Raw genomic sequence first — 15,747 nt, forward strand, 5'->3', positions numbered from 1 at the left:
TTTTCTGGCACAGTAGCCACATTGCCAGTGCTCAAAAGTCACCTATGGCTAGTGGCTACAAAGCAGATATAGAACATCTCCACCATTACAGAGAGTTCTACTGGACAGCATTTCAGAGGTGGGGTATTCCATGCAGAGGGGAAGCAAGTGCCAAGGTCCTGGCAGGGGGGTGGAACACTGTGGCACTGCTCTTCTGCTCACACATGCCCGCTATGCCCTACTGTCTGTCTTATACCGCAGCTATATGGCAGCTGTCATTTAGCACCTTACCCCAAGCCAACCTTCCAAAGGCCTTTGTTGATATTAAGTTTTAGACCTTTGGTCAATGCCATAGAATCTATGGGGTCAAGTCCCAGACTCCCTGATCTTGCACTAAGAAACTCTGTGAAAGAGCATGAAGTCCAAGGATCTGGACCAGGAGTCAGAACATGTGTGTTCTGTTTTAGAGCAGAGTAGGTTCATGGTGTGATTCCAAGGGTGTTCTCAGGGGTGACATGGCACAAACCTTCACTCATCAGAGAGATTGCTAGCCACAAGTGTCCTGGAGTGCCTTTACTGGACCAGGACCAAAGGTCTAGTGGACTTTTAGTTGGTATTTCAGGAGGAAATCTGGAGTATGGAGTATGACAGTGGTTTTTGTTTTTGTTTTTTTAGTTGCTAAGTCGTATCTGACTCTTGCAACCTCATGGACTGTAGCCTGCCAGGCTCCTCTGTCCATGGGATTTCCCAGGCAAGAGTACTGGAGTGGGTTGCCATTTCCTTCTCCAGGGGATCTTCCTGACCCAGCAATTGAACCTGGGTCTCCTGCATTGCAGGCAAATTCTTTACTGACTGTCATGAGGGAAGCTCATGACATTGGGGCTCAAGGCAATGCCTAATTACCAGTGGGAGCAGAAATATTTGAACATTATATAAGCTGGTACACTCTTATATGGTCCATACAAGTGGAATTTCAGCCTTGAATAAATATATGTAATAGTTATTTGGAAACTGTAATGTCTGAGTACTGTAATGTCCAGTAAACACGCACAGCTTTCTATGATAGGATGTAAGGCGCCCAATATGTCACCAGCATCTATTCTGATATTTTCTCCTCCTCCATCACAGGATCCCTCTCTCCCACCAGTAGGACACATTCAGGGCCCAATAGGTTCTGTGTCCTACCCCTCTGGCGTTTTTCTCATGTTTTTCCTTCTTGCTTGAAGGACCCACATCCTCTTTTCTGCCTGACTGAATCTTCCGCACTCAGCTTGAGGGCACAGCTCAAACTCCCTTCATAGACTTTTCTTTGCCTGTCTCAGGCCAGAAGCATCTCCCTGCTCCTGTGAGCTGCAGTGCTCATTATTCACACTCAGTTGGCAATTACCAAGACTACAACACTATATCTTTGTTTTTTTTTATATGTGTAATCTAGTCCTGGCTCAAGTCTTAAGTTTGAACAAACTGGGAGATAGTGAAGGACAGGGAAGCCTGGTGTGCTGCAGTCCATGGGGTCACAGAGTCAGGCGCAACTTAGCAACTGAACAAGAAGTCTTAAGATCCTTGAGGGCAGAGTTCACAGGTCATTCTTTTTTCCTTGCATGGCCATATTTCCATATATATTTGCCAGTTGTCTGCCATATGAGGGCTGAGAGTATAGTGGTAGACCAACATAAACCAACAAAGGGCCCTGATTCCTTGTAATCCTTAGTTGTCAACTTTTTTTTTCTAAGGTGAGTAACTTTATTCAGTTCTTGCAAGTCTTAGGCAAAGATAGGAGCCCTGTGTCCTACTGATAAGGAGTAAAACTACTGGCTGCCCCTTGCTGAAGACAGATTGATCTGGGAGGTGAAGGTTCACAGCCATCTGGACTAAGGCCCTGTTGGAAGAGTCTTGCTGCCAGGGCTCCACAATTCCTGCCTCCTGGAATGGTGTAAACAATGATTCACACCACGGCAGGCCTTTACGCTTTACCAAGCACATTCATCACACGCATCAGCCTTTCAGGGAAGGTCAGGTTCCAACTTGTTAACAGAGAATCACCTCCAGGTCACCAGACTTGCATCTATTTTGCTCAACACCTATCATAATGAACAAAAGTTTTAGACTTTAATGATGAATGTGCCAAAGAGAGGACAGCGTGGGGGCTCTTTGACTCGTAGCAGAATACAGAGCCTATTTCGAAGTTCTTAGGCGAAAACCATTTCTGGGATTAGTAATTACGATTTGGGGCCAGGCTGTGAAGAGGAAAAAAAAAACAAAACCACCTTGTGCGCCCGGCGGGGTGGTGGTGTTCCCCACTTCCTAGCTCACGGGTCGAAGTTCAGGTCGAGCCCGGCATGCAGGAAAAGGGGGTGAAGTGGGACTTTTCAGCCTGAAGGGAGTAGGGGGATGGGCCGGGCAGTGGAGTGGGTTTGGTGGTGGATTCTGGGAATCCGCACCTGTGGAAGAGACGGTGCTCAAGGTTCGGGGAGTGGCTGCGGGGGCCGGGTCCGCAGGCGGAGGTGTGCCGCGGCGAGGGCGGGGCGGGGCGGGGCCAGGCGCACCTGGGCGGAGAGGGGGAGGCGCGCGGGGCTGAGCCTGGCGGGGGCCGCGGCGCGCGCCAATGGGCAGCGGCTGGCAGCGCGCCCCGCGCCCGAGCCGCAGTCGCGCCCTCTTGCTGCCTGGCGAAGGCGCGGACGGCGCGCGGAGGCGAGCGCGGGGAAGAGCCGCCGGCGCCACTGCCGCCGTCAGGGCATGAGGATGGCCGTGGGTTCCGTCAAGATGCAGCCGCCGTGCGAGAGCCCGGCTCTGGCCGCGGTGGCGGCCGTGGCGGCGGCGGACGGCGCCCTGCGCCGCAGCCCCAGCGCGCGCGAGCCGGAGCGTGAGCAGCTGCCGGTGCCTCCGCGGCCGCGGCTGCGGGACCTGCCGGCGCTGCTGCGGAGCGGGCTCACCCTGCGGAGGAAGCGCAGCGCCGCTGGGGGCCGGGTGAGTGGCCGGGTCTTGCGCGGCCCGAATGGGCGTGGGAGGAGCGCACGTGGAGCCCGCGCCCACCCTCCGGGGCGGCCGAGGAGGGCATCTGGAAGTTGGGGAGGTGCCGCGAGTGGGGCGCTTGTGCCGGACTAGGCAGAAGAGGGGCCCGGGAAAGCGGGGTCGTGGGGTGCCCCCCGCGGAGCGGCGGTTTCCCTCTCCCTTAGGTGCACCTGACTTAGCCCAAGCGCACCTGGATTCTGGCCGCGGGACCGTGAGCATCGCCGGAAGAAGGGCCGTTTGCCTTTCTCTAGAGGGGGAGCTGCAGGTGTCCGGTGCCTAACGGCCGGCCCTGTCCCAACAGCGAGCCCAAGGCCCCAAGCGCGGGACCTCAGTTTTCAGGAGGCATGAGACGTGTGCACTGCTGTCGGACGCCTCGTTGCAAGCTTTGGGCACCGACACTGGCTCTGGCCGCCGCCACGGCCGAGGGACAGACGCCGGAGTTGGAAGTTCCGGGGCGATCTGTAGCTCCTGGGCTCTCCAGTCGCCAGCACTTAGTTCTCGGCGACGCCCCCAGAATCTTAAATATTGACTTCCTGCTGGTGTGTTCGGTAGGATTTCCTGGTGGAGGAGTGTCCCTCGTTGGGTTCTAAGTGCATCTAATGGCCCGAGCAGGTCAGACATGTTTTGTGGTTAAGAGAAGCGGGACGGCCTGGGATCTCTCATAAGTCACTCAGCAGGCACTACTGACTTACGGGTGTCCCTGCTCACCAAGGCCTTGGGCACCTTTGGGAGGTTTTACTTAGCTTTTAAAATTTTTGCATCATTAAGGAGACATTACCAAGAAGGTACCACAAGGTAGACATTTTGGTCTGCAATTTTGAAAAGAAGTGGTTGTCTGCCTTAAAAGATCTTGCTGGGGGACTTCCAGCTCTTGAAAGATAGGTTTGTGAAACTTGAGCGTTAGGGAGAAACACTGGGTTTAGTATGGCTTCCTTTGGGCAGGAAAGGGTCTGAATTAATGTTGAGTCTTTGGCCTTTCTAGGCTGTGTACCTCCTTCCCTAAGAATTCTTCCCACATAGAGATGACTGTACATGATCTACCTTAGAAGGATGTTTTGAGGATTAGCTGAGCAGTAATAGGACATCTTTAGGTCAAATGACCAGGGGAGTTTAGGAATTACTGCAAATGACCTTACCATGTGGTGTACAGGGTACAAAGAAAGTGAGGAAATGTGTCCCAAAAATATGATAGCTAAATAAACACAAAAATCAGAGTTAGAGACTTTCCAGGAGTCTAGGGAAAAGTAGGTTAAATCGTATTCCTGTTACCCTTGATAGTTATTTTTTCACTGCACAGAATACTGAGGACATGAGGGCAGCCAGGCAGTCTGTGAGGAGGATCGCCCAGGGTTTCTGTGTAAATAGATCTGGAGTGTTCTTCTGCATAGAGACTTGAATTTCCCCCTGTCTGGGATGTTGTGGTGTACCTTGCCAAAATACATATTTACTCTTATTAATTATTTTGAATGTGGTTACTTCAAATAAGATATACTTTATTAGCCCTTCTTTGGTTCTAATATTGTATTAGTTCTCCTTGTGACATTCCAAATACATTTCATAAGTGCAGGGGCAGTTTTTTTTTTTTTTTTTTTTTAAATTGGGGGAAGATTGTCAAGTTTTCTGACATTGGAAACCCATAATTTTCAACTGTTTTCCCTCCTTTGGCTTTGGAACCACCTTTGTGATCATGGAACCTTCCCATCAAAGGAGTTGGAAAGGGTTTGAAAGAAAGAGAAAAATAGGTGAAATATGTATTAGTTTGTTCAGGCTACCATAAAAAAAATACCATAGACTTACACAACAGAAACGTATTTTCTCACAGTTTTGGAGGCTGAGAAGTGCAAGATCAAGGTGCCTGCATATTTAGTTTCTGGTGAGAATACTTCCTGGCCAGTAGACAGTCACCGTCCCTCTATGTCCTGATGTGACCATTCCTTGGTGCCTGTGGAGGAAAAGAGATGGCCTTCTCTCTCTTTTTTCTTTTTTTAAACTGAAATATAGTTGACATACAATATGATGTTAGTTTCAGGTGTACCACATACTGATTGGTATATGCGTACATTAGAAAATGACGTAATGATGTAATGCTAGTTACCATCTGTTCCCATACGAAGTTATTACAGTATTATTGACCATATTCCTTATGCTGTATATGACATCCTCATGGCTTATGTATTTTACAACTGGAGGCTTATACCTCTTATTCTTGTTCACCTGTTTTGTGCTACCCCCATCACTTGTTTATTCTCTGTATCTCTACTTTCATTTTGTTTTGGTTTTTAGATTCCATATGTAAGTGAGATCATCCAGTATGTTTTTCTCTAGCTTATTTCACTTAACATAATACCCTGTAGATCCATCCAATGGATTGGTTGTCACCAATGGTAAGAATTCATTTTTTTTAATGGCTGAGTCATCTTTCATTATATGTATATACCCCATCTTCTTGATCCATTCATCCATCAGCGGACACTTCACTTACTTCCATATCTTGGCTGTTGTAATAGTGTGGCAGAGAACATAGGGGTGCATATATCTTTTCCAATTAGGGTTTTTGTTTACTTTGGATTAATACCCACGTGTGAGATTCCTGGATCATATGGTAGTTCTATTTTAATTTTTTGAGGGATCTCCATCCTGTTTTCCATAGTGACAGTGCCGATTATAACCTTAACCAGTGGTACGGCAGGATTCCCTTTCCTGTGTATCCTCCCCAGCACTTGCTGTTTGCTGTCTTTTTGATGATAGTCGTTCTGACAGCTGTGAGGCGATATCTCATTGTGGTTTTGGATTCGTTTCCCTGATGATTAGTGATGTTGAGCATCTTTTCATATGCCTGTTGGCCATCTGCTTATGTTCTTTGGAAAAATGTCCCTTCAGGTCCTCTGCCCATTTTTTGTTTTTGGTGTTGAGTTGTATGAGTTGTTTGCGTATTTTAGATCAACTCCTTGTTGGGTATATCATTTGCAAAAAGTTTACGTACTCCCATTCGGTAAGCTGCCTGTTCGTTTTGTTGATGGATTCTTTCACTGTGAAAAAGCCTTTTAGTTTGATGTAGCCCCTTTTGTTTATTTTTTCTTTTGTTTCTCTTGCCTAAGGAGACAGATCCAAAAAAGTATTGCTAGACTGATAGCAAAGTGTACTGCCTATGTTTTCTTCTAGGAGTTTTATGGTTTCAGATCTTATGTTTGTAAGTCCTTAATCTGTTTTGAGTTTGTATATGGTGTTAGAAAGTGGTCCAGTTTGATTCTTTTGCCTGTAGCTTTCCCAACTCTATTTATTGAAGAGGCTGTCTTTCCTCTGTTGTATGTTCCTCATTTGTCATAGATTAACGTGGGCTGCCGTCTATGGGGTCGCACGGAGTCGGACACGACTGAAGTGACTTAGCGGCGGCAGCAGCAGCAGTGTGCTGTATAAGCATGGGTTATTTCTGAGTTCTCTATGTGCCAGTACCACGTTGTTTTGATATAGATACTGGCATCTGTGTATGTCTTTTTGTACCAGTACCATACTGTTTTAATGACTGTACCTTTGCAATATAAACTGTTTGAAATCAGGGTATGTGATACCTGGAGCTTTGTTCTCTCTCTTAAAACTTGCTTTGACTATTTGGAGTCTTTTGTATTTTCATACAAATTTTAGAATTTTTTGTTCTGATTCTTCGATCTCTCTCCTTTTCTTATAAGGCCACTAATTCCATCATGGAGACAGCACCCTCATGACCTATCTCACCCTTAGTACCTCCCACAGGCCTTCCAGATACCAGCATCTTGGGGCTTATGGCTTCATTAATTTTGGGGGAACACAAATAGTCCATAACAGAAGTGTTTGAAGGAAAGAGAAAAACACAAGCAGTGTGTATCAAACCAGTGGGTGACTTGTAAACACCTGGGGTCATGTGGTTAGCCCCTTGGTTAGGGCAGTGATATTAATGCAAGTAAATCATGGCTAAGCTCTTTGTGTGGACCTTCAGTTCTGTATGTCATGAGCTGTACTTCTGGATTATAGCTGAGTGATTATAGGGACAAGTTAGCACAGATTCATTACCACTGGTAAGAAAGTAGCTTTGTGTATTACACAAGATGGTAGGAAAGTTTGCAACTTCTGTATTGACCAAGATCTGATTTAGGAATCTGTGTGGCCCTTGCCCATGCTGCCTTGGGCTGTCCCAGATCTTAACAATCTGACATCAACTGTCATCAGATAAGCTCTTTGTGAGCTGTGTTGCCCAACCGAGGTGGCTCGTAGGCTGTCTCTTATTGGGAGAATATAAGCTGACATTTGATTGTTACTATAGAACTCCTGGTTCCTTGGTTCAGTCACTTATTGTCATACTGAATTCAGAATGCAAGCTGATTAAGACTCTTTGCACCTCTTTAGGCTAGGTGGAATGACTAGCTTTTTCTTAGCTGCCTCCTAAAAAATCACTGCTAAGATAAGGGGCAGATTGAATTTACACCAAAACCATTTAATTTTCTTTTTTAACTTTGTGTTGGGGACATTATGAAAGAACAATGTAATTACTTCCTACCTTTAGCTATTAACATTTTACCAATTTCATTTCACTTATTTCTCTTTTCCCCACTTTTCTTTTGTGAGGGACTGGTGTATTTTAAAACAAAATCCTAAATATTGTGTCATCTCACTCATTAGTGTTTCAGTTTACATCTCTGATAAGGACTTTGTTCCTTAAAAAAAAGTGTGCCTTTCTTGCCTAAAATTTTAATAATAATTCCTTAACATAATTCCCATATTTAATTTTTCTCAGAGATGTCTTTTCACTTATGATTGGTTGCAACCAGGAATTAAGGTCCATGCATTGTGTTTGGTTGTTAGGTTTTCAAATCTATTTTATTTTATAACCATCTCCTCCCCCCGTTTCTTTTTTCATGCCTTTGATGTGATGGAGACAGCAGGTCGTTTGTCAAGTAGAATGTCCACTTCTGGGGTCACTTCTTACTTGTGATGTTGTCTAGTTTGTTCATTTATTTTCCATGTTTCCTGTAATCTGGCAGTGAGATGTAGTGGCTTGATTAGATTCAGACTTAAGAGCGAACATTCTTGGTAGGTATTACTGTGTATAATCTGTTGCATCGCATCACGAGAGGCATGATGCCTGAATGTGTCCCTGCTTGAGATAACAAGAGTGATTAGTGGGTTCAGGTGGGGTCAACTTACCTTTCTACCTTTCGCCTAATGATTGTAACACCCCTGATAGTTGTAACGCAGATCCATTTCATCAGAGGTTGCAAAATGATGATCTAAACCTATCATTCCTCTTGCATTTATCAGTTGGAATTCTGTCTATAAAGAATTTACTCTCGAAAAATAAAAAATTTACCCTCATGAACTACTTGGGTCTTCTGAAAAAAAGATTGTATAGGAAGGACAAGGGAAAGGCTTGATTTTTTTTCCCTTTTATCAATTTTCTGAGTTATGATTTAATGCCCTAGCAACCAGTGAGTTTTTTTTCTTTTTCAAGTATCAGTAAGATCTTAGATTTGTTTGTAAGTTGTTTGTAAATTTGTTTCAACCCATTGAAGGCAATAGTCTTTTTTTGATGCTCAGTTTATATTTATCTCCTGCGTACTTCTTAAAAGGCCCTAGTAGTCTCTGATACCTTTCTTCCTTTTCAGCACAAGTTATTCTAAGCATATCTTTTCCCATTTCCTGGTCCAGACTCCAAATCAGCCATTTTCCCAAGGAGTACTGATTTTTTTTCTTCTGAAAACCATTCATGTCCCTCAACTTTTGCCTCTCATAGTGGTTGAGTTTTTTTTTTTAACCTTCTTTTTAAGTCTTTCATCTTAAGTTTTTGTTTCATTAAAAATTCTTCTCATCAGGCTGTTTCTAAGACTGTCATTTTTTCCCTCTAATGAAATAACTGGTAGCTACATTCCTTCTTTCTATATATACTGTTGGAGCGCTGGGGCTACCTTATTTTGGGCTTTGGCTGCTGGAATATTTTCTGCAGTGTTCCACCACTTTCTTCATCTTCTTGAAATCTGTTTCATTTACCTCAGTCAGAATGATTCACCGGTCGTGCCAGTTTGACTGTTCACCCAAGTCTTCCTGTGATTCTCAGCCTTTGGATCAATTTTCTCTGCCTTGACCTCTTCCCTTCAGCCACTCTTCACTCAGGCAGGGTCTCAGTGGCTCTTCAGACCTGAGAAACTGGACGTTCTCTCTTTTTCATTTACAGTCTGTACCCTGATGCACGTGTGTGTGATCAGTTCAGTCGCTCAGTTGTGTCCGATTCTTTGCAACCCCATGAATTGCAGCACGCCAGGCCTCCCTGTCCATCACCATCTCCTGTGATCAGTCATGTCCAACTCTTTGCAACCCCATGGACTGTAACCCACCAGGCTCCTCTGTCCATGGGATTTCCTGGGCAGGAATATCAGAGTGGATATTTGCCTTTTCCTTCTCCAGGGGATCGTCCCAACCCAGAGATTGAATCCCACCCTGGTGACTCCCTCTCAAAGAAGAACAAGGCTGCCCATTTCCTGTGTCTGAGCTGGAATGCTTCAGGCCTGGCTTACCACCCTCCTCCGCTGGAAATAAGACTTTGTCGATTGAGAAACACGTTCTGCTCCAAGTTATACCAGTATGGCCAACTTATAGTCATTTTATACACATATCTCATAGGCAAAGCATGTAGTTTCTTCCTTGTATTTAAATTAAAATCAGTGCTAACACTTCATAGCACTTAATTATGTGCCTTGCAGGTTCTGGTATAAACTTTAATGGTCACTACAAGCCTCTGTGATAGATGCTTTTATTTGTATTCTACAGATGAGGAAGCGGGTTCTCAGGTGGTGGTGCAGTGGTGATGAATCTGCATGCAATGCAGGAGATGTGGGTTCAATCCCTGGGTCAGAAAGATTCCCCTGGAGGAGGACAGGGCAACCCACTCCTGTATTCTTGCCTGGAAAATCCCATGGACCGAGCCTGGTGGGCAACAGCCCATGGGGTCAAAAAGAGTTGGACACAACTGAGTGCACTTGTGTGCACTCACACATACACACACCCCCACACTCACATACACACACACACACACAAATGAGAAAACTGAAACCTAGAGGTAACTTGCCCAAGATCACTGAGTGGGCGGGATAAGGGAGGTTTGAATGCAGCCAGTCTGGTTCCATAGTCCATGTCCTGAATTGACTCTCAAATGCACTGAGGACCCAGGGTCTATTTTTTTTTCCCCTAAATGTCCATTGTTGTTGTTGTTCAGTCACTCAGCAGTGTCAAATTCTTTGTGACCCTGTGGACTGCAGCACGCCAGGCTTCCCTGTCCTTCATCATCTCCCCAAGTTTGCTCAAACTCATGTCCATTGAGTTGGTGATGCCATCCAACCGTCTCGTCCTCCGTTGTCCCCTTCTCCTGACTTCAGTCTTTCCCAGCATCAGGACCTTTTCCAATGAATGCCCATAGGCTTTATAGTACCTGCTGGTATGACCTTACCCCTCTTGAGAATGGTCAGTACATGCTGTTGATAATGCCACACATTAACTTTTCTGTCATTGGAGCACACAAGGGCTTGTGGTCCTCCTGGGATTGAGGTGGAGAGGTCGGGGGAGGGGAAATGCTGTGGTTATAGGTGTGTATAGTAACTAATAGTTACTAAGATTAAAGTTCGAAGTCAGTGTGTCCTAAGCAAAAAACTCGCAGGCCTATCGTCATCAATCCAAACAGTTTGTGAATTCATCCTCCTTACTCTTTTCTTATCTGCTTATGGTAGCCTGTCAGAAGATAAAGGTCATTAAAGGAGGCATGCATCTTCCAGGAAAGGTGAGTCAGATCAGATAGGACAGCACGTGTTGGTCTTATTTAAGAAACAGTGACTTCTGGCCAGCTCAAACTTTGAGTTGCAGGGCCACTACTCTCTATCCTCGCATGTTATTCTCTGAGCTCTTGAAGCCTCATTTTCTTCCGCTGTTGTGAGATACACTGTGGGTCAGGTTTTTCTGAGAATAGAGGCAATGTCTGGGAAGCTTTGGGCACCTTGCAGCTTAAATGTTTTCTTCCCCAGCTGTATGCTTATTCTAAGCAAATGGACTTACATAGACATATTTATGGAAATCTCGGCATAAAAAATTTTGCTCTTGTATGCAGTGTCAGTTTCCAAGTTTTTAAAAATCGTGGTGTCCTAACATAGAGTGAATATTTTAGGTAGTGTCTAAATACTGATACCATAACAAAACAGTCTGAGGTTCACACTTGCACTGTCTAAAATGGACTTGGCAGTAATTGGTAACTTGTGAAGCTAAAAATAGAAGGAAAGGTGGGAGAAAAGTCACTGGGGATGACTCTGAGCACTTGTGACTTTCTTTTTGCCTCAATGTTGCATAACAACCCTGGTTAGGAATACTGATCATGCTAGTAACACTATGTTATCAAGGAGTACTTTGTGAGAGGTTATAAGATTTTATGGGAAGGCAAAGTAGTTAAAATCAATGGCTGCCCCCACCATGGTTAATTATTGTTATAATAAATCATTTATTTATAAGTCCATATGGAAAAGGGAGAGTTCAGGGACAATATCGTGGATTCTGGCATGTCTTTATCAGATTGAAGTGTCAGTAGTCCTCTAAAAGGAGAAGGTATTTTCAACTTTGAGAAAATTACTATCTAGAGAGGTTTAATAGTCTTCCATGATCACCCAGGTAAGAAGTAGTGCAGTCAGAGTGGGGCCCAGGACTATCTGATTACAGTCTCTGTGGCCCTTCTGCAAAACCATGTTGTCTAAGTGTGTGTGTGTGTGTGTGTGTGTGTGTGTATGTGTGTATATGTGTATATGTCTGTGTGCATGCTCGCTCAGTTGCCAGGTCATGTCCAACTCTTTGTGACCGCATGGACTGTAGCTTTGCCAGGCTCCTCTGTCCATTCTTTACCACTGAGCCACTGTACCCTGTCGTCTAAGACATGGATGTAATTATGACATGTTGAGCACTGAAACAGTGGGTACCCCAAGGAACTCCAGTGGTAGAATCCCTTAGTGTGTTGTATTTATATAAAACGAGGGGTGCCCTAGGCATTTCAAGTTTAGTGCAAAACACAGCTTACTTTCTTTCCAGTGTCTTAAGCAAATGGCTTCCAGGATTCGTCTTTATCCACTTGCAAGGTTTGGTGATGGCTTGAGCAGCAGCAGCTGTTTGTCATCCCTCTGCAATACCAGCCATTGTTCAAGAAACAGGAAGGTTTAGGATGACTCATTTGGGAAGCCATTGCTCTGGAGATTTGGAAACTGACTGGCTGCGTATTGCAAATAAACTTGGAGATTTATATAAAGCAAGTAGCTTCCTTTTCTAGAAGACTGGAAGAAGAGGTAGAATGAGTTTCTGATAACCCAGGATTTACATTTCTGATGGTGACTTGTTTGATATTTAAGAAACATCTGATTAGGAAGTGGGAACTATGCGTACCTATCAAAGTAAAAGAATCCATTTACAATTGAATCAAGTCATTGAGAATACACAAGTGTCTTTTACTAAAATTAAGCTTTGGCCCATTTATCTTTTAATGGATGTGATTACCTGAAACAAATAGCTCTCTACTCCCCCCCCCCACCCCAATCCCAGGCCTTTGCTGGAATCTGGGGTGGCACCCTAGAAAAAAGCATGTGCAGGCATAATTTTGCTCCTCATTTCAGAGGGCTTGTGGATGTTCTGAAGCCTGGGTCACCACACACCCCTAGTTAGAAGGCCTTTCTTCTAGAAGCAGTACCATGGTTCTGTAATTATTTTACTTTTCATCTTTCCTTCCTCTAAAAATCTGGCATAGTGTCAGGTGCTCAGTCGGTAAATATTTCCCCAAATTAAAGCATTTTATTGGCTGGTTGAATTGGAAATTTATTCACCTCAATGCAGCAAAAGCTTCAGTGAGTCCTGGGAGGTGGTGGCCGTGGTGATGATAATTGTTATTATTTAACAAATTCTCATGTAACATTCATCATCTCAGGTTGTTTGAGGTACTCTCTTGGGATTGTTTGAGGTACTTTAAGAACATTAATCACTGAATCCTCATAACAGCCGTGTATGACTGATGTTCTCTTTGTCTTCTTGTCTGAAGTGGAGAATGAGGTTCACAGACGCTGGCTAGATTGCCTTAGATCACCTATTAAGTGGAGGAGCCGGGCTTTGAACCCAGGAAATCTGGCTCTGTATTCCAAGGTTTACCTATTCTGCTGCATCCTTTCTCCAAATAAGAGAATGTATTTTCTTGATTACAATCTCTTTCTCTTTTTCATTTTATTACTTTTGAAACAGGGATGTTTGTTAAATTAATATGATCATTTAATGGAATAAAACTTTTTTCATTTCAAAACTATTATTAAATTGATAGTGTATGTTAAAATTTGCTTCCCAGGTGGAGATAGTGGTAAAGAACTAGCCTGCCAATGCAGGAGACATAAGAGACGCAGGTTCGATCCTTGGGTTAGGAAGATCCTCTGGAGAAGGGCATGGCAACCCACTCCAGTTCTTGCCTGGAGAATCCCATGGACAGGGAAGTCTGCAGGACTACAGTCCATAGGGTTGCAAAGAGTGGACACGACTGAAGAGACTTAGCATGCATACCATCTTGAAATCTTGATGTCTTAAAGCTGTAATAAGCCATGTTTTACTTTTTAAATGTAGCTGCATAGTTTATCTGTCGAAATAGCAAAGTAAATCACAGCTTAAAATTGTGCATCCAGGTCACTCACTTCTGGATCTTTCCCATGTAATGTATGCGTGTTACTAAACTTTTGTTTGATTTTCTCCTGTTAAAAAAATAAAATGATGCATACGAACAAAGTGTTAGTTACTCAGTTGTGTCCGACTCTTTGTGACCCCGTAGACTGTAGCCCTCCAGGCTCCTCTGTCTGTGAAATTTTCCAGGTGAGAATACGGTAACAGGTAGCCGTTCCCTTGAACCCGGATCTTCCACATTGCAGGCGGATTCTTTACCATCTGAGCCACCGGGGAATCCCAATACAAACAAAATCCATATCTATTCGTGAAGTGTGAAAATTTTAATGAGTATATTAACAACTTATCTGAGCACTGATAATTGCTTAGGTAATGCTTTAAATGACAGAGGAGAATACATATAAATTTTTTCCTACAAAAAGTATTATCTTTAAAATAATGTTGAAGGTGAAATTATAGAAAGTTTATTATTGGTTCCCTTCAGTTTTTTTTTTCATAAAATTTAACAGGTAAACTTCCCATATGAATTTCTTATTTTTTTGAAACTAACAGCCATGAATATACACAAATGCCGATAGAGTTTAGACTTTGTCTTTGAGTCACTGTACACTGTGTGGGAAGATGGCAGATCTTACCTTCTGGGACTCAGTTAATCTTTTTTATGTTTTACTTGCTTTTTTCATGAGGCTTTGGCCTCTCCCTTGTAAAGTGCTTTTCTTTGCTTTTTGTACCATTTGTGTTATCTGTAGAAAAAACATAATTCAGGATTTCTAATACAGGCAAAACAAACCTTTCTAAAGTTAGAGTCCAGAAACCCAGGGCTTCTGCAATCTAGCTGGTTGTCTTCCTGTATTTTTTTCTAACTGGTCTAGCAACTCACTGCAGCCCCGTTGGTGCTTTTGCTGTTCAGTCGAATTTGACCTTGTCAGATCATTTACCTGCAGCTGTTCTGAGGTGTACACGCAAATACTTGTGATTGCCTAACACTTTTGCCTCTGGTGCTGACTGTAAATTTGTTTTACTCTCTCCTGCTGCTATTGAGGGAGGTGAACAGCTTATCACTTCTGCTTGGTCTAACACTCTAAATGTTGACTGTAAAGAACAAGCGCTACAAATGGTACACTCCATCATACTGTGTTGTGAATTTATGTATAGGTATGAGATCTTTTGTAGGGAAAAAAAAAGAAACTGTGTGATGTTGCTTTTAGAGAGTAGGGGAAGTATGATGCCTGTTTCAATCCATTGAAATAGAATTTGGCTTTGTTATAATAGAAAAGACTTTTTTTTCTATGTTTTGTCATTTACCGGCTGTGTGAATAAGTCATATAACCTTTCAAGTTAAAATGGAATGCTGGTATTCTATCATGCAGTTGATGGTGGCAGAGGGGACCAGTTTTCATTTCTTGGCCCTTGTCTGTACAGCCAAGGTCTTTCTCCATTGAGATGCCAGCTCAACCCCCAGTACACTTTGGGGGCATGTTTTAGGCAGAGGGAAAGATGGGTCTTAATAGTCACCTCATCTCTGGAGTTAGAGAGTGGAAGATAATGATTTAATAGAAAGAACATTTGAAGGAGGAAGATTCTGATTAAATCGAGAATCCATCATATCAAAAGAGTAAAAATGATGTTACCTATGAATTTGTTTCCAGAAGATTAAATCATTTGTTTGGCCATAAACAGAATTCTGGGAGAGGAGTCAGAAGAGAACTTGTGTCAGCAGCCCTTTGTATCTGGGGAGAGTTTACCAGGTGGTTTTATCTTCTTTTAGGTGAGAGGTTTGTTGCTGTTTCTTGTCATCAGGGAAAGCTATTTTTTAGATTCAGATTAGCATCAATATTTGTTTTCCTCTACTGTTTCAAATTTATGAAAAATCTTCAAATAGCACCCGCTGAAACGCTGAAATTTCTGCTCTTCTTGGCACATGACTTTTTTTAAAATAAGAAGAAGCCTGCTAGTTGTATTCTAATCTACCTCAAATATCCCACGAAGTTAGAGCTTAATGAAACTCCACAGGGTCAGTTCATCAGTAGCTGGCTGTTCACACTGCTGTCATTTATA

The 15,747-nt window shown here is 43.5% G+C and overlaps 1 protein-coding gene across 3 annotated transcripts in view; it reads left to right on the forward strand.

Moving 5' to 3' along the window:
* The window catches only part of RAPGEF5 (Rap guanine nucleotide exchange factor 5), a 256,576-nt gene that overhangs the window by 19,002 nt on the left and 221,827 nt on the right, over positions 1–15,747 (forward strand). For 2 of the 3 annotated variants that reach the window (XM_027539946.1, XM_027539947.1), the window contains exon 1: positions 2,655–2,946. The exons of the other annotated variant lie outside the window; for it this stretch is intronic. In XM_027539946.1, the coding sequence (XP_027395747.1) occupies positions 2,716–2,946 (231 nt within the window). In that variant the 5' untranslated portion in view covers positions 2,655–2,715. Of the gene's footprint in view, positions 1–2,654; positions 2,947–15,747 lie in introns of those variants that run through there. 3 annotated transcript variants of the gene reach the window in all.

The sequence above is a fragment of the Bos indicus x Bos taurus genome, chromosome 4 (genome assembly GCF_003369695.1).
Source record: "Bos indicus x Bos taurus breed Angus x Brahman F1 hybrid chromosome 4, Bos_hybrid_MaternalHap_v2.0, whole genome shotgun sequence".
Taxonomy (NCBI): Eukaryota; Metazoa; Chordata; class Mammalia; order Artiodactyla; family Bovidae; genus Bos; species Bos indicus x Bos taurus.